Here is an 18,989-nt window from a genome sequence, read left to right as displayed (position 1 = left end):
GTATTATTCAGAGATTTAGGTATATGTCCTGTATCAAAGAATTCAAGGATTGCCTTAGACACCTCCTTCCCTATGTCTTTCCATAAGCTTTTAAAGAACCCAGCCCCAAAACCATCAGGGACAGGACTCTTTATGGAGCTAATACTGAACATTGCTGCTTTAACTTCCTGGTTAGAAAAAGGTTTAATTAACTTCAGCTGATCTTCAAAACTCAAACTCGGACCGAGTTCAGCTATGGCAATGTCAATACACCCAGTAGCTTTATTAGGACAACCCATAACAGATTTGAAATGATCAACAAAATGACTAACCACCTTTGGCTAGTTATCCTCAACTCGGCCATCTTCAGTAACATAGGATGCTATTCTATTGGCTTTCTTCCTTTGTTTCATATGAGCATGAAAATAGGAGGAGTTTTCATCACCAAATTGGAGCCAATCAATCTTACTCTTTTGTCTAAGAAAGCTACCATAAATTTTCTCTTGTCTTTTAAACCTCAAGAAAGAGGCTCTTTCAGCTGAGCATAGACTCTGATTCTGAGGATCATTGAAAAGATTACTTTTAGTCTTTTGATAGTCAGCTTTACTGTCCTCATACTTCCTAACCACATCTCCAACTATCCTCCAGTTAAACTTCTTCAACTCGTGCTTAAGGCGCAAAAGTTTCCAAGAAATCTGATCCAAATCGCGCCCCTTAGTTCGCAAAGTCTTATTCCAGTTTGTCAAGACAGTAACCCTGAATTGTGGATGGGCTATCCACATATTATAGAACCGGAATGGAGAGATACCCTCTTTAAGTATTCCTGTTTGTTTCAAAAGAATAACACTATGGTCTGAGGTCACCTCCCAGTGAGTGGTAGCTGTAACAGTAAGAAAAACATCCAGCCATCCCTCATTGCAAAAAATCCTGTCCAATTTAGAGTAGATACGATTAACCCCATCTTGATTATTTGACCAAGTGTAAAATGAGCCCATTATCTTCATTTCTTCCACCAAACCAAGGTCAAGCCAATTCCTAGCATCAACAATCTCTTTCTTAGTAACACTCCTACCACCCTTTCTGTCATTAGGATCAAACATAGCATTAAAATCTCCAACAATAAGCCAAGGTTTAACTGGCAATGGTAAATTAGCCAACTCAAACCAAAGCTCCTTCCGAGTCTCCAACTGATTAGAACCATACACCACAGTAAGACAAAATTCTTGGCCAGTGATACAAAAACGAACTCTACAATGCAAAAACTGATTATGGTCGTTAATAGCTTCCACTTTGACCTAGCTATCCTTCCAAATCAAGAGGATTCGACCCTCCAACCTCATACTATTATAATAATTCCAACCTAGAAAACTTGTTTCCATAAATTCCTTTAGCTTATCACCTTTAATTTTTCTTTCTAGAAGAGCCCCAATACCAATTTTATTCATCCTACAGACATCCAAAACTAACATCTGCTTATTTTTCTTATTTATACCTCTAACATTCCAACTCATTAAGTTGTAATTCTCCATTTAATAGCCTACGTTGGGAAGGATCAGTTTGGACCTGCTGCTGTTCTTGAAGAACACTAAACAAATTCCTAGTTCTCTGAGTTGGACCTTGACTTGATGGCTTCAAAGTCCCAGATTTCTTCGGGTAAGACCATACTTGCTCTTTTGGTATTTCCTCAGTGTAAGGCTCATTCTACTTCAAATGTTCTTGAGCTGAAGAAGCTTGAACTACTGCTGATGTGTGATCAATCTCAGCAGGCTCAGAAGACTCATTCACTTGAGTATTAGAATCCTCCTTCTTCCTCCAAACTGTTTCTGCACTAGACTTACAGGTAGCAATTGTGTGACCCAATTTTTTGCATTGAGTACACTTCGTAGGCAGCCATTCATAATCAATCAATTGTTCCATAATTTGGTTTCTCTCATTGAGATAACTGATAAATCGGGGCAAAGTTTCAGAAATTTCCATCTCCACTAACACTCGAGCAAATTTGATCATCGATCTATCCTTAGTTATCTTGTCAATCATAATAGGTTTCCCTATTGTACTAACAAGAGTACTCAAGCAATTTACTCCCCAATACTGGAGTCCAAGATCAGGAAGCCTAATCCACACTGGAACCGACTTTATTGACTTCAAAGACTCAATATCAGTCGTCCAAGGCCTTAAAACTACGGGTTTCTTATCAAAGTGAACCACTCCTGACTCCAGAACCAGATCTCGGGTAGCTTCATCCCTGAACTTAACCATGGTAAACCCAGCATTCATTCTTGCCACTCGTTCTATCCCAAGCTTACCCCAGATACGATTTATAAAACCTGTAAAAACTGGTAGAGGGGGGTTAGCACCAATTACCACACATATTAATGCATATTTCCAGTAGGATGCTTCAACCTCAACTTCCACAGTATCCATCTGAGCAATCTTTTGGCCATCCCTCTGAATAGGTTCCATAAACTGAAGCTTCGTACCCCCATGCGAAGGGTTAGATTCCCGAAAACGGGACCAAACTTCCTTAGCTGTCTCTTGAAAATGCCGACCTTCTACCTCTTCCGCCCACGAAGAAGGATTCACATCTGGTTCAACGATCTTCATCGAAGGATTAGGGCTATCCACACCTCCATTATCGAAAATTAAGACCTCAGAAACTGGCTGCTCCTCTTCAAAGATCGTCTTACTCTCTGTAGTATCCTTCTGGCCTACCACCGCATCTATGGATGAAGGCAACTCCGGCAATACCTCACGGTGCACTGGCTTTTGCACAATTTTCCTCCTCCGCGCCATGGCCAGAGAGAAATTGAGCTTCACGCCTTAAACATTTTTGAAGTTATTTTACACTATAATGTGTAAAAAAAATTTTAAAAAAAAAGAACTATAATGAGTTACAGTGAAATTTTTAAAAAAGGCATTTAAACTAAAAATCCTATAATTTATGCATATGAATTAAAATAAGATAATGGATAAAAGACCATTTTATTAAAATAAAGATAATATTATTATTTATGGATAAAATTAAGATATATTTATATATATATATATGTGTGTGAAAAAAGGGTGTGTGGCCTCCAATAATTTAGTCACACAGCATTAAAGAAAGCAAAGGTGTTGAGTCATATGGTCTGCCATGCCAACCTTAGGTTGGTCGCTTTCATTTCAAAATTAGTGGCATCACAAACCTTCAATTATATATACATATACTCACCTCATACACCTCACACCTCACCTTATTATCATTATAATATTTTCATTTTTTTTTTTTATAATAGTAAAAAACCAACCCAACTTCCTAAGTCTTTGATTGATTGTTGTTGTCATATATATAATATGTGTATATATAGTAGGAATTTGCTAGAACAGTTCTGTGATTACGATGATCGATCAAAACCCAGGTCTTATTATATTACAATTAGTCATTACATTAGTGAGATATATGATCCCTTGTATTGGCTTTTTATTATTTAACAAGTAACCCCATAATTACTTGATAATTTCCTTGTATTAATTATTGTATGTTACCTATTACGTACGTACCACATTTAGTGTTCTATATATATATATAATATATATATGATATGGGGTATCATCAAAATTATAGCATATCCCATATGATCAAAAAATATATATATATAAATATTAGGACATATTATATCAATACTACGTACCTCCAAAAATGGATATTATATATGTATAAAGATACAAAGATATATGATATTGTTGAATAAGAAAGATTAGATACCCTCCATAATTGAGGGATATGAACTGAAAGAGCTGATCTGTATATCTATACATATTCATGTAATAGTAGTAGTACAATCACAGAGAGAGAAAGAGAGATGAGACCTATCCATAGAAAAAAGGAATTTGATGCTTTTTGGGAACTAATTATTAATTTACAATAGATATAAAATAATTACAACACACTACTGCGTGTAACACTTGTAATGGTTGCCTTATCTTTAAGTTAATAAATATTATTAATGAGGTGTTAAGGAACATGGGAAAGAAACCCAATTCAAATCATTCAAAACACAATCATAATGAAAGTTAATTAACAACAATAAACTATTTGCCAATTCTTAGGTACACCTTCCTTCTTTTCGGTACCTGGATAATTTTTTACACAATTTTTTGTATGACTGTGTATATTGTAAGTAAAAAATTTCGAAGTATACCCCCAAAAGGAGTGCACTGGTGTACTCTTTCATGTTTTTGGTACTTGGATAGTTTTTGACATAATTTTGTTATGACTGTGTATATTGTAGTTATTTAGAACATTCAGTAAATTTTTAAATTTTTTTTTAATAATTTACCGTATCAAAAAGAATAGTAAAAAAATTTTGTTGCACACATGATTATTTTTTGTTTATGTGTGTGGAAATTAACATATTTGAATATGGTATTTGACACGATAAATTATTTGAAATTTCTTAAAAATTTATAAAATATTCTAAAAAATTATAATATATACAGTCATAAAAAAAAAATTACACCAAATATCATACAAATACAGCCCCCATATATTTGGGAAGTGTAATGGAGAAACTCCTACACTATATTATATGGTGCATTAAACCCAAAACAACCATAGTTAGATAATAGTTTGTTTCCTTTTCATTTCATGCATGAATATATAAAAAATTATTTCTTATTATTTTCTTCACAAGAAAGGTCTTTGTGGTTTCTTAATCTCTCACTCTCTCTTGGGTACCAAAAGGAGGTGGTATATTAATCATGGTACTAATTGTATTAATTTTGACTGACCCATGTCAGAAGACACTAACCCATTATTGAGTAATTAATTTTGAATAAGACCCAAAATCCCAAATGGTGAAATTTTTTGGTCTCTAGAAAAATGTGGTGATGAAAGGGTAGGCTTCATGTTCTATACAATCCAGAATTATCTAGATCAAAATTGGATCTGAAACCAAACTATGTATTACTCCAAAATATCTGATCAAATGACAAAATGACCAAAATGCCCATGGTTGCTATGTCACAAGAGAAATTTATAATCATCTATAATTGAGAGTCTTGCAATGAAGTACAACTCTCCATTAAAAAATATTAAGTGGTAATCATCCATTTACTTACTCCAAAATAAAGGCTCAACATGTGAACTTGCTTCTTGTTTGAGAAATATAGAAAATGTATTAATATTAATTAATACACATTCAACTCATTTAACTTAATTTTAAAATGGGGTGTCTCTTCTTTGTAATTGCAACTTCATTTAATTCAACTCATTAAGATAAACGAGGGATTTAAAAACTATTTTATTTATTTAAAGTGACCAGCTTGATTGAAACACTTTTTTTTTCTTTATTTATTTCTTCTTTATAAACAAAGCAATAATATTATAGGAACTAGTCAAAATGGCTGGCTTCAACTGCAGGGTAATATTGGAAATTCCATTTCAATGGCAAAACTAGGAAATTTCTGGCCAAATTCAGTCCATAAAGTACATACATATACCTTTGAACAGAAAATGTGTAAATTGTATTTCCCAGAAAAAACCAAACTCAGTTATTATATATAAATAAAATAAATAATTGGTATATATTATATATAAATAAAATATTCTTAATAAATAAAAAAGCCTATATAAGGCCTCCTATACCTCAGTTATTCCTCCTCCCATTTTCACCATTCTTCATTGCCTCTTAAAACTTTTCTTTCTTTCTTTCTTCAAACTTCTTTCCTTGCAAGAAAGAAACTCTCTTTAGAGTCATTTTTACTCTAAATTTCTGGCCATTTGAGTCTTGGTAAGCAATCTTTCTGGTTCAATGGTTTCTGCATTTTTCTTTCTCCATCATTCTCCATAGCCTTTTCTCATCACATTTTGGCTTCTGGGTCATCATGAATAAGCCAATATTTCATGATATCATCACAATAGTTTTATTATGCTATTTGAGCACTTTTGAGTCCCATCCATCAATTTACTTGAATAGTTTTCTTTTCTTTTTGTTCATTATAAATAATCTAATGGCAAATTCAATGATTTGTATTGGTTTCATAAAGTGATGATTCATGGTTTGAAACTTTGCAAAAACCATAGCTTTTGTTGTGACTTTAGTCATTTTGTTAATGTCATAATTCTAAGTTCCTATGTTGATAACTAATAATGTAAATCAAATACAGAGCTTTGGGGACAATATGTTTTGGTCCATCCATATTATATAATTTATTAATGGACCACTTTCAATCCTATACTAGTGGTTGTGGTTTGTCCATTGATACACCTAATAAATCCCTCTGAAAAATCAACCTCATATATTATCCACCACTATAAATGAAATTTTCTATATAAGCTTGGCTTAGTTCAGCTCATTGCATAGTCTTTTGCTCACACTTTTATTTGTCTCTGAAGGGTTTTTTTTTTCTCTCTTGTGAAAAATGGAATTTGATGACCGCTATCTCCAAGTTCAAAGGCCAAAATTTGATTGTCTTCTGTTCGGTAAAGCTTGTCTCTTTATAATATAAGATATATACATATATATATATATAAGTTCTATCATTATAATATGATGCTGATAAAAAAAAAAAAAATTGGTCAATTGCAGATCTAGATGACACCCTTTACCCCCTAAGTGCTGGTCTTGCCAATGAATGTCGCAAAAATATTGAAGGTAATTAATTATTTAACTATTCAATTTCATGGTTAAAAATGCTTTGACTTAGTATCTACAAAACCTTTTTCTTTTAAAAAAAAATTAATGGTGATTTGATTGATTGATTGTTTGTGCAGATTACATGGTTGAGAAGCTTGGCATAGATAGGAGCAAAATTGGTCAATTGGGTAACCTTCTTTACAAGAATTATGGCACCACAATGGCTGGTTTAAGGGTATGATTGGACTCAAACCCATTTTTTCTTTAATCTTAATTTATGTTGTTGTTGGAATATTTTGGAGCAAAATGGATTAATAATAAAAAAAATATTTTTTTTTTACCTTTTGTAGGCTATTGGCTATGACTTTGACTATGATGAATATCACAGGTAAACGCCAATATTCAATTCATTTTTTTTTCTTTCGTCTTTGTTCTATGGTTACATATTTTTACCTTGATTAATTATTTATTATTTTGTCATATGTAACAGTTTTGTTCATGGAAGATTACCCTATGACAACCTTAAATCTGACCCCATTTTAAGGAACCATTTGCTTAGCTTGCCTTACCGCAAAATTGTAAGTACATATTTTTCAATACTAATCAATTTTTCTTTTGTTTAAATGTCATCTAATGATTTTTTTTTCTTTTTTTTTTAGATTTTTACAAACGCAGACAAGGTCCATGCAGCCAAAGCACTAAAGAAGCTTGGATTAGATGGCTGTTTTGAAGGAATTATATGCTTTGAGACCTTGAATCCAACTCATAAGAACACAGTTTCTGATGATGAAGATGATATTGAGTTTGCCAGATCAGACAAAACTAATTATATTACTACTAATGATGATGTTAATCACACCACAACTAGTACAAGCTCTGTTATATTTGACATAATTAAACATTTTGATCAACCAAACCCTACCACTTCTGGTCTACCAAAGTCACCAATCGTATGCAAACCCTCTGAGTCTGCCATAGAAAAGGCTCTCAAGATTGCCAATCTCGATCCCCAAAGAACAGTAAGAACATATCATAACACTTATTAATAACATAACAGTTAATGTCATCATCTCATCAAATTATAATCATGGTTTTAATTTAATCATCTCTTTTCTGTTTTTTTTTTTCAGTTGTTTTTTGAAGATAGTGTTCGAAACATCCAAGCTGGGAAAAGAGTTGGCCTCCACACAGTTCTGGTGAGCATTAGATACCAATTTTTGTAATACTTGTATAAAAATTATTAAAAATGTTTTTTATACTAAATTTTTGAATGAAAAATCAATGACCAGATTGGGACTTCACAAAGAGTTAAAGGAGCAGATTATGCATTGGAGAGTATCCATAACATAAGAGAAGCATTGCCAGAGCTTTGGGAGGTTGACATGAAATCAGCTGAAGTGGTTTATCCAGGAAAAGTCACTGTGGAGACCTCTGTCACAGCTTAATTAATTAAGATATATATATTACTATGTATTATTATTAGTATCTATAATAATAACAATAATCATGATGTTGCTGATAATCATGATGTTGATGCTTTTGTTGTTATTATATTAGTGTATAATAAAAATAAACCCCCCCACCCCAAAAAAAAAAAAATTATAAAAAAAATGATCTTCTCCTTGTTATTCTTATGCTTCAATTTTTTTTATGATTTATTTGTTTAATATTGTATTTAATTGGCAATGATTTCCCTAGTCTTGGGGTGGGTCTTTCAATGGTGTCATCATACTAATATAACATATTATAATGCAAGTTGGGTAATTATTAATCTTGGATTGGATGGTCATGCAATGCACGCCATGTTATTTAATAATAATAAAAGTGGTATGAATGAATCAATATAATATAATTAAATTTTTTGTTTGGAAAAAATATATTTGTTTTCAGATTCCTGGATTATATTAACAGTTGTGCACGAGGAAAAAATGGCTAACTTTTTTAATATATAATTTGGTTACCATTAAAAAAAATGTACATTCATATTTGTAAGTGAAGTAAATAATAAATTTTCCATATGCCCATTGAAAGTTTTATTTTTATAATACAACAAAAAATAAATATGTTTAAGTCATAAGAATTCTGGAATGGAAGCATTGCTTAATTAAGTTTGATAATTACTAGTTGAGAGTAGTAAGAGGTAATTAACAAAGGTAAAACAAATAGTCTTAATTTTACTCAAATTTAACAATTAATGTACATGTTTATTTATTTTTAATTTCTAATACAGTTATATAATATAAAAATATACCTAATCATATAACACCAATGTATCACAAAAATAATAATAAATATAAATTAATACTAACTAATCCAATATCAGAAGAAAAAAATATTATACGGTTGTACAACCTTAAAAAATGATACAACGTACTGTGTTTTGGCATGTGGATAGTTATAATTTCAATTGTTTTATATGACAGTGTACATTATAGTTATTTGAAATCTCTTGCAAATTTTCAAAAGATTCTGAATAATTTATTTTGTATAAAACAAAATTCAAACATCTTGTTTTACACATATGTAACTGACTATTTGAATATTATTTTTGGCACAATAATTATTCAAAATTTATCGAAAATTTATAAAATATTTTAAATACTTACAATATTTAGTATGATGTAAATTTTTTGATATTATAACTATACACACACAAAAAAAAAAAAAAAAGAGATTGTACTACATAATTTGACAAAATCATAACATATAATGTGTCTTATCAACTTATATGCCATATTAAATTAAATATATATATAGTAATAAATTAATGATAAAAATAATAACCAATCTATATATTTTTAAAACATAAAAATACATATATCGTGTTTATCAAATTATATATAAAATATGATTTTTTTTATAAGGTTGATAAATATGAGATTTTCAACTTTGTGCATTTTTATAGTATTTTATGTTTTTTTATATCTTTTTGCACCATGTGTTTTGTCTTATTACTTGTTTGGACTCTATGTTTTGACAAATACTTTTTTAGACCATGTGTTTTGTAAATAGTTCAAATAAACCCCTAAACCCAATTTTGATGAAGAAAAATTGAAAAAAAAAATCGATTTTAGGATTATATTTGAACCATTTTATTATAGAACACAAGGTCCAAAAAGTCATTTGTCAAAACACAGGATCCAAAAAAGTATAATTTTTTTTTTTACATTTTTATGGTAATTGGTTACTACTACATTAATTTTTAAAATGACTAATTCAACACTAGTAACTGGTTACCTCCATATCACTAATAAGCTAAAAAAATTGATAGGGGTAACCAATTACTACCACTATATAAAAAAATAAAAAAAATAAAAAATTTTCCGATAGTTGTAACCGGTTACTACCACATCAATGTTTAAAAGACACTAGTAACTAGTTATCGTAAAAGAGAAGTATGGGAAAACAAAAATATTATTACCAAAAAATGGGGAAACAACCATACAAAAATGTCGAAAAACTAATGGAGTGCTATAAAAGTTGTGTGTAACCATTTTTTAGCCCATCTTCATAAAATTGAACTCCAATGGTGGTCTAAAAATTGTGCCAAATTTGGAACAAAATATAGTTTTGGCCAAATTTTGCCCACAATAAATATCACATTTTTTAATTACTTCTTTGTCACTCATTAATACAAATTTTTTATTTTTTATTTTTTAATTTATCTTTTAATAAAAAAATTAATTGTTTTTGTATATTTTCAATAAACATTAATAGTTATATTGACTTGTTTTAGCTAGTTTGCACCTTGTGCATTGAAGTACAAATACAAAAAGTAGGCCAAACATATCATTGACACATATTTTGAGTCAAATTTTATACAAATTATACATCATCCATTGGAGATAGTCTTATATTTTTACATATCCATATTTTTATAAAGGGAAATTTGAGAAATGATGCATTAAATGAGGTCCTATAACAAAATTGTTCTAGCCACTCAATACATGGCATATTGGTCCTATTGTTTCCCTTAGTTCCCAAAATACCCATGACATTTGCTTCCCACAGTCTCTGTGTATTCTCTCGGTCTCTCTATTCTCTCTCTCACTTTCTTAGTCCTGAAGGAAAATAACCCTCAAACTCAATTTAATCCGTTAGAAGATATTGTCCGAGTTGACGATCGGAGAAGGAAAAGGAGAAGAACGTCGAGCAAACAGGAGGAAACAACTCCAAAGAAAGTGAAGGTGAGGGATTTCCTTTTTAATTTGCAATATGTGTATGTGCTTGGTTTTTTTGTTGATTTTTGTTCATAGGATAGATCGGAGCTGATTTTAGCATTTACCTCGATAGGACTCAATGATATTAGACTTATGGCTGATTTTAGCATCTGCCTCGATAAGACTCGATGATATTAGACTTATGGCTGAATTTTGACATCTGTCTCGATAGGACTCGATGATATTTGGCATATGACTGATTTAGCATCTGCCTCGATAGGACTCGATGATATTGCATCTGAAAAAAAACAAAAAATATGTTAAAAAATGTAAAAAAAAAATGTTAAACAATCTGGTAACTATCGAGGTCTATCGAGACAGGTGCTAAAATCAGTCATATGCATAATATCATCGAGTCCTATCGAGTCCTACCGATGCAGATGCTAAAATCATCCATAAGTCTAATATCATCAAGTTCTATCGAAACCTATCGAGGTAGATGCTAAAACCAGATATATGCCTAAAATATCATCGAGTCCCATCGAGGCCTATTGAGGCACAATCAAATCCATAATCTAACATATATTATCGAGTTCTATCGATTTCTATCGAGGTGCATAAAAATCTCGAGAAAAAAAACCCTAATTTATTCATTTCTCAGCCCCGATCTATCCTATGAACAAAAATTAACAAAAAAATCAGGCACATACACGTATTGCAAATTAAAAAGGAAATCCTTCACCTTCACTTTCTTTGGGGTTGTTTGCTCCTATTTGCTCGACGTTCTTCTCCTTTGCCTTCTCTAATCGTCAACTCCGACAATATCCGAGCCACAGATGCTTGGTCGTGGTCATGGAAGACAATGCTTCTCCAATTTGCTTGGATTCTGACAAATTAAATTGGGTTTGAGGGTTTTTTTCCTTCGGGACTAAGAAAGTGAGAGAGAGAATAGAGAGAGACTGAGAGAACAGAGAGACTGTGGGAAACAAATGCCAGAGGTATTTTGGAAACTGAGGGAAACAATAGGACCAATATAACATGTATAGAGTGACTAGAATAATTTTGTTATAGGACATTATTTAATGCATCACTTCTCAAATTTCCCTTTATAAATTTTCTTAAAAGGACACCAAGTCCACTAACCTAGGCGGGTGGGCTATTTTCTAGGAAAAATTACATGTCCCACTGTAATTTAAAAAAAAAATCGTTTTATACGGTATATTACATTAATTACAAAAATACGGATCTCCCCAACCATATATATGTTGGCCCTTCTTTTCTTTGTGTGGTTGATCTCTTTTTAATTTTTTTTTTGTTGCTTTTTTGTCTCCATTCTTAATGAGAATTCGGGTGTACCAAATAATATAATAATACTACCTTCAATAAAGTAGATTGATTTATTTTTATTTAAAATGAATATATTTATTAATATTAAAATAAATATTTATACAATTACTCAAAATAAATAAATATTTATACAAGTTAATATCGAATTAATTGAAATTAAACTTAAATTTATAAATCTTTGTAACAATCATGTTAAATCAATTTATAAATATTTATGTAAATGATAGTTACAAAAATAAATTTTTTGGTTGTGAAATTAGTTTTGTAAACTGTTGTTATAAAAATGTAAAACTTATTTAAAAAAATATTGTATTTCACCATTATATATATATATATTTAATAAAGTGTTTTTAGAAATAATGAATATCTTAAATTTATATTTTTAAGTTATATAGCATAAATATGAAGGTTCTTGTAATTTTTTGGTATAATATTGTAACAATATGGAAAAGTATAATATTTTTATGTATATTTTGGTTATGATTTCTTAACTATAAAATATTTTCGTAAATGTTAGTTACAATTTTTTTAAAAATATATATATATGTTACTTGTTTAATGCAATTTAACATTTTAACTTAGTTTTATATATTTTTGTATGTTATACGTTAACTAAATTCACAACTTACTTTTAAAAATATTAGTCACAATTATAAAAATTTTCAGTTATAAAATTAGTTATGTAAACCATTGTTACAAAAAAAAAAAAAAAATAGCGACGAATTATTTTGTAAATATTGTCTACAAAAATGTAAAACTTGTTTACAAATATGTAAAACTTAGTTATATATTAGTAAATGTTGTTTACAAAAATATTTTTATGTAACTGGTTTATGTATCTGTAACACATGTTTATGAATTTGTAACGGCTATTAACAAAAAAAGTTGTATTTCACTGTTACTCCGTATTTACGCTTTTGCCACTCCGTGTTTTTCATAAAAGTTCCGTATTTTTGTAATCTACCGTATTTTTCATATATTTTTTAAATGTTAATGTATTTTTGTAAATTTCTCTATTTGTATGGGTCCCTTGGGCCCAATGGTTAATTTTTGCTTTACACAGTTAACGTCATTAATACATTGTTGACTTTTGGGGTAAGGCCAATATCACGTGTTCCTCTCTCTTTTTCTTCTTCTTTTTTTATACCACAATATCATGTGTTTTAAGAGAAAAAGATGGTTGATAACAATTCACTTGTCACATTTGTTTAGAAGCATTAAATTTTGAATGTGAAATTTTATCAGAATTATAGGAGTAGTAGTTATTAGATATATCAAATTAGGTGTATCCAAAAAATTAAATGACCATTCACTTGTCAAGTGTTGTGTTTGAATTGACCCAACCTTTTTCATAAACAACAAAATTGGTAGATAGAACACTCCCAATGAAATCTTATTCCAACAAATATTTAAAGTAACTTCCAATAGATAGATGAGGTAAACTTGAGTTCATTTATATTTTTTTATCAAAATAAATGGTATTTTTCTACATGTACAAAAATACTATTTATTAAACTATAAATATTTTATAAATTTATATATATATATATATGTGTGATACTTTTATATCTAATTATTTTATTTTTCTGCATAAATAAAATATTTTTAAAAATATAATACTTAAATAATATAAAGAAAAAAATAAAAAAACTGACAAATAATGTAATATAAAAATTTGAGATAAAATAATATATATATATATTTTGGCAAAGTAGATAAATAAGTACTTATTTCTCGAAAAGTCAAAATTCCTATCCTTACATTAATCTCATCCATCTTATCATTGATCATTTTTGAGTAACGAGATATTGAGTGTCATATATTAATGAAATAAAAGAAGAAACATTTTCCACTTTGTTTGTAATTCTTATTAAAGCTCAAGTTGAATGATACGGGTAGAGTTATGTTACACTCAGATTTCAAGACCTGAGATTGTAATATCGAAAGTTGGATTCGTCAGATGTAAGCTCGCGATAGCTAAAATGCATGTTCGTGGTCCAAATGCCAAACCCTCGAAGCTAGGTGGCAACCTCGAAGATAATGTAACCTCGAAGTTCTTTATAAGCTCGAAAGGCATAGCATCGGAGTATATCAATTCTTAGGTGTCTTCGAATCAGTAGCCCGAGCTTGACATGGGTATGAGCCCCAAATGTAACGGCATCGGTGGTATTTACCCACTCCAAGCTGGTCTTGGGGAAAGCTGCATAGCTCATAATTTACCTAAAGGCATGGACTGGCACGATGCAAATTGCCAACCTCAAACGACTTAGTGGGTCATCTGATGAGACGCAGTCCATGCATCCAAAATATATTTATTGTTGTAACTTCCCTACATTAAAGGGATATTAACTAGTCTGTTATATGCCCCCTGGTCTTCAGGGGACGTGTCCTTGTATATATGAGTTACATAATTTAATGTCATTATTCCCATTAATGAAGAGGAGTATCTTTCCGAAATATGTGGGAATGAACTCTGAGAACCCTCTATAAATAGAGAGGACATGAACTTTTGTAGGGGACAGATTTTTGATATCTTGAGAGAATTTCTGGAGAATTCATCACTGAAGAATTTCTTGAAATATCCAAAGTCTTAATAACATTGACTCGTGGACTAGGCAGAGTTAACTGCTGAACCACGTAAAATTCTTGTTGTTATTCTGTATTACTTATCTGCGCCATAGTTCTTGTTGTTTAACTGCTCTACGTTTTAAGTTGACGAAAAACGGCGTCAACAAGTTAATCAAAGATCATTCGATGCTCAAGTCAATAAAATAGATTGTAAGAATTAGTAAGGAAAAAAATTGAAAATATTGATCGAGTTCAAAATTAGTATAAAAATTAACCACCATCTTGAAAAGATATTAGTACTCCAATCATTATACTCAATGTTTTTTTATAACCCATGAGTCTCACCATATATTTTATTCTATACTATATAACATGAGAAATTTGAGTTTCTAAGTGTGGCCTCATAATTAAAAAAAATCCAATTTATTTTACATATTTAAAATAAATCATTTCTTTCTTTATTTTCTCAAAATACCCATGTCATTATTTCTCTCATTATCTCTAATAAGTATAATTTTAGATCATATACTTTTAGTAACTTTAAGTTTAGATATTGTTAGTTTTAAGTATTTTTAAAAATCTATAAAAAGTTTTTAAGAGTTAAAATCCAAATTTATTAGCATTAAATTAGATTGAGTTTTAATTAATATTTTCATGTATTTATTTGATATATTTTAATTTGATTTATTTTGTTTTACAAAACATTGTAGCAATTTTATAGAGAAAATAAATAAATTGTCAAAAAAGAAAAGATGGTGATGTATTCTAAATCTCAACATCAGTCATTGCCATAACCATGCAGATTTCTTTTCAGCCTCATACCATTGCATATGGTATTGAATATATATAGTTGTTAGCATCACTCCAACATCACTTATCAATTGACATCCAAAGTAGTCCTTTCAAGAAACAACCTTCATGACAATAACTGCTACCAATAATATTTCTTCATTGCAATTAGAGCGGTCTCTCTACTCTATTCTTTAAAATATATTATAAAATTTTTATTTTTTTATTTTATATCAAACTTTTACAATACACTATATAATAGTTTTTCTATTTTTTTCTTTACATTATTTAAATAATATATCTTCAAACATTTTATTTAATTAAATTTAAAAAAATAAAAAAAGAAAAAAAATATTTAATTTGGAAAGAGAAAGAATGAAAATAATTAAAAAAAATATTTAGATGATCTTTAGTAGTTACACTACATGTGGTGAAGAAAATTAATTTCTTTCAAGCTGTTGTAAAATACAGCATCTAATGGAAGGGTTTTTGTCATTATTTCTTCAAATTTTCAGAAAAAGCAATCATTTACAGAAGCTGTTGTCTCATAATCATGAAGTAGTTCATATTGTTCCTTGTATCACTTTCATTACCTTGCCCTAGCTCTGTAAAATTTCATCATCGAAATCTCAAATTTATACTCATTCTAAACTAATAAGCCTGAAACTGTATCCGTTGATATCCTTGGTTAGCTCTAATAAACTTGTCTACTTAATTTTTTGACAACCATAAAATAGTCATTCTAGGATTATTGAAGACATGGGCACAATCAAGATTTCTATTGAAGTTTCAAACCTTGTATGTTATAGCTTGTCAGCCATAACTCTTGCATATATTGAAAACTTCCCTAAGAACCATTACTGATGAAAACTCTATACCTATCAAAGATAACATGAAGTAAAAGAAACATAGAATAATATGTTTAAAATTATTATTTTGTAAAAAAAATGATAAAACAAACTAGCAAAAAAAGATAGCATGCTTACCTAAGCCAAATTGAGAATTCCTCGTATCAATATTTTGGTTATATACTGAAAAATTCATTTGGCCATTATAGTCATCACTGTGTGATATTTTGTAGATCCTCATCATAGTTAGATTAGATTCTACTTCAGGTTCTTGCTCTTGAATACCTTCTTCTTCCCAAATTATCCATTGAGCATCATTACCAACTTCTTGGCCAAATTCGTCATCATAGTCTAACTCTTCTTCATTCTCATCAGTCACAATGGGATAGACAACCTCATTATTAGCTTCATATTTCACAAAAAAAAAAAAAAAAAAGACAAAGATTTAACTTGAGATAACAAAAAAAATAGATACATCTAAGCTACCCATAAATAACTCCAATTATATCTAGTTAAAGAATAGATTAGTTCCATCAGCTGCCTAATACACAATTAGCTAATTCATTATGTATATATTGTTCTAGACTCAGTTATATGCCAGGTTGTTATATTATAACCTGTGCATCATTCTTTTTGTAACAAACCAGCTACGTGACAGCATGCGAAATGCTAGCTCCTTTTGTATACTGTTTTATTGAGTCTATATATACAATTCATAATACCAGTCTCCAATTGAGCAGGAAAAGGTTTTCTAAAAGATAATTTTCTGATTTCTAAACTTGGTATCAGAGCAATCGTTAGGCACACGCCATGGCGGACTCAATCTCAGCTCCACAGACGATGGAAAGCACCAGAGCAACGCCCACACCGGCGACTCCCACCTCTGCAACATCCCCACCTCCATCGACAGCATTGATGCCGACCACTGCAATGAATTTGATTCCAGCAGCAACTCCTTTCAGCACATTGAGTCAACCATTTACGATGAACCTCGACAGAAATAACTACCCACTGTGGAAAACGATATTGACCACCATCATCCGTAGGCATCGACTAAAAGGGTACATCAATGGTCTAAAACCGTGCTCTCTAGAATTTTTGAACTCAGGTACTGCTGAATCTCCTAATACATCTATAACCTTATACTTGGTTAGTTCATGACCAGCTCTTGATGGGCTGGCTTTACGGCTCAATGACTGAAGCAATCGCCTCAGAACTAATGGGATCAAAGACCTCCCAAGCTCTTTGGACTGCTCTAGAGCAGTTGTATGGAACTTACTCTCAGGCAAACACTGATGAACTTCGGAACAAACTTCAGATCACCAAAAAGGGCTCAATGAGCATGGTTGATTATCTAAGACAAAAGAGAATGTGGGCAACACCCTTGCGATTGCAAGAGACCCATATCCTGAACATTATCTTGTTGAACATTTTGTCTGGGCTGGATAGTGCAGATTACTTGCCAATCATTGTACAGATTGAGGCAAGACCTAACATCACTTGGAAAGAGCTGCAGAATTTACTTCTTAGGTTTGATAGCAGGCTGGATCGACTCAGCAGCATTGGTTCTACTCCCAAACATGTCTCGCCAGGAGGACCATCTGTGAATTTTTCTCAAAAACCCTCGAACAACTTTGGGTCTCAACGATCCTACTCAAATGCTTCATTTGGTCGAGGCCACTCCAACTATTCGGGGCATTCACGAGGTGGTGGTAATCGCTTTAGAGGTAGAGGTGGTTGTGGAAATGGCTCCAAGCCGACTTGTCAAATCTGTGGAAGATATGGTCACTTGGCAACTCACTGTTACAGTCGCTACGATGAGTCGTTTATGGGTCAGCAACAAAGCAAGGAGCACAACCAAGACAAGCTATTAACAGCCATGATTGCAACACAAAAAGTACTCAATGATGAAAGCTGGTATACCGATAGTGGTGCAAGTAATCACTTGACCTCAGAAGGAGATAAGATGACTGCAAAAATTGATTATGGGGAAAAGATTACTATTGGTGATGGTCACTAGTTGCATATTTCTCATATTGGAACTAGTGCTCTAAAAACTGATTCTCATGCATCCCTGGTATTAAATGATCTATTATATGTGCCACAGATTACTAAAAACTTGATAAGTGTATCCAAGTTAACAGCTGATAATAATGTCTCTGTTGAATTCTTTTGTGACTCATGTTGTGTGAAGGATCGAGCAACTGGGACAGTTGTACTTTGAGTGGAACTTAAAGATGGACTGTATCAGCTGGAAACCACTTTGCTACCTCAGTCAAGTTCAACTCAAACAACAGTGAAAAGAATGCTATTCTCTCGTGTTGCAACAAAGGAAAAGCCAAATAAGGGTGTTTTAAGTGGGTCAATAGTTGATGTTTGGCATAGGAAACTGAGACATCCCTCTGTTAATGTACTGAAACAGATTTTGAAAATCTCTAATGTAAAAACTGGAATGAATGAGAATCTTCAATTTTGTGATGCTTGTCAATATGGGAAATGTCACTCTTTGCCCTTTAAGATTTGAATGAGTAGAGCTACTGCAGTGCTAGATTTAATTCACAATGATCTTTGGGGACCAGCCCTTATAACCTCACACACAAACTCGAGAAATTACATCCATTTCCTTGATGATTACAATAGGCATTTCTGGTTCTTTCCTTTAAAATCTAAATCAGATGCAT

At 31.1% G+C, this 18,989-nt stretch overlaps 2 protein-coding genes across 3 annotated transcripts; one reads left to right on the top strand and one right to left on the bottom strand.

Moving 5' to 3' along the window:
• Nucleotides 1-320: 320 nt before the first annotated feature.
• Nucleotides 321-1,508, bottom strand: LOC133800398 (uncharacterized). The gene is made up of 2 exons (XM_062238355.1): nucleotides 1,315-1,508; nucleotides 321-1,227 (listed from the first exon to the last, which is right to left on the bottom strand). The coding sequence occupies exons 1-2, from the start codon at nucleotides 1,506-1,508 to the stop codon at nucleotides 321-323; spliced, it is 1,101 nt and encodes a 366-aa protein (XP_062094339.1).
• A 4,089-nt stretch (nucleotides 1,509-5,597) lies between these two features.
• LOC133801417 (uncharacterized) lies at nucleotides 5,598-8,224 on the top strand. 2 transcript variants are annotated; one of them, XM_062239621.1, is made up of 9 exons: nucleotides 5,598-5,750; nucleotides 6,356-6,442; nucleotides 6,549-6,614; nucleotides 6,734-6,831; nucleotides 6,947-6,984; nucleotides 7,087-7,174; nucleotides 7,256-7,615; nucleotides 7,727-7,792; nucleotides 7,886-8,224. In XM_062239621.1, the coding sequence occupies exons 2-9, from the start codon at nucleotides 6,382-6,384 to the stop codon at nucleotides 8,039-8,041; spliced, it is 933 nt and encodes a 310-aa protein (XP_062095605.1). In that variant the 5' UTR covers nucleotides 5,598-5,750; nucleotides 6,356-6,381; the 3' UTR covers nucleotides 8,042-8,224. The 2 variants fall into 2 exon arrangements, with proteins under 2 accessions (XP_062095605.1, XP_062095606.1); XM_062239622.1 differs by lacking the exon at nucleotides 5,598-5,750 and having other exon boundaries at nucleotides 5,767-6,442.
• The last annotated feature ends 10,765 nt before the right edge of the window (nucleotides 8,225-18,989 follow it).

The sequence above is a fragment of the Humulus lupulus genome, chromosome 9 (genome assembly GCF_963169125.1).
Source record: "Humulus lupulus chromosome 9, drHumLupu1.1, whole genome shotgun sequence".
NCBI classification, from domain to species: Eukaryota; Viridiplantae; Streptophyta; class Magnoliopsida; order Rosales; family Cannabaceae; genus Humulus; species Humulus lupulus.
Note: the sequence above shows the minus strand (reverse complement) of the source record. Positions and strands in the feature narration are given on the sequence as shown.

Coding starts and splice junctions, on each gene's coding strand:
- LOC133800398 (XM_062238355.1), bottom strand. CDS start 1,508: ATGGAGAATTACAACTTAATGAGTTGGAATGTTAGAGGTATAAATAAG. Junction 1,228..1,314: donor AATTATTATAATAGTATGAG/GTTGGAGGGTCG, acceptor TTTGCATTGTAG/AGTTCGTTTTTGTATCACTG.
- LOC133801417 (XM_062239621.1), top strand. CDS start 6,382: ATGGAATTTGATGACCGCTATCTCCAAGTTCAAAGGCCAAAATTTGAT. Junction 6,832..6,946: donor CCACAATGGCTGGTTTAAGG/GTATGATTGGAC, acceptor TACCTTTTGTAG/GCTATTGGCTATGACTTTGA. Junction 7,793..7,885: donor TTGGCCTCCACACAGTTCTG/GTGAGCATTAGA, acceptor ATCAATGACCAG/ATTGGGACTTCACAAAGAGT.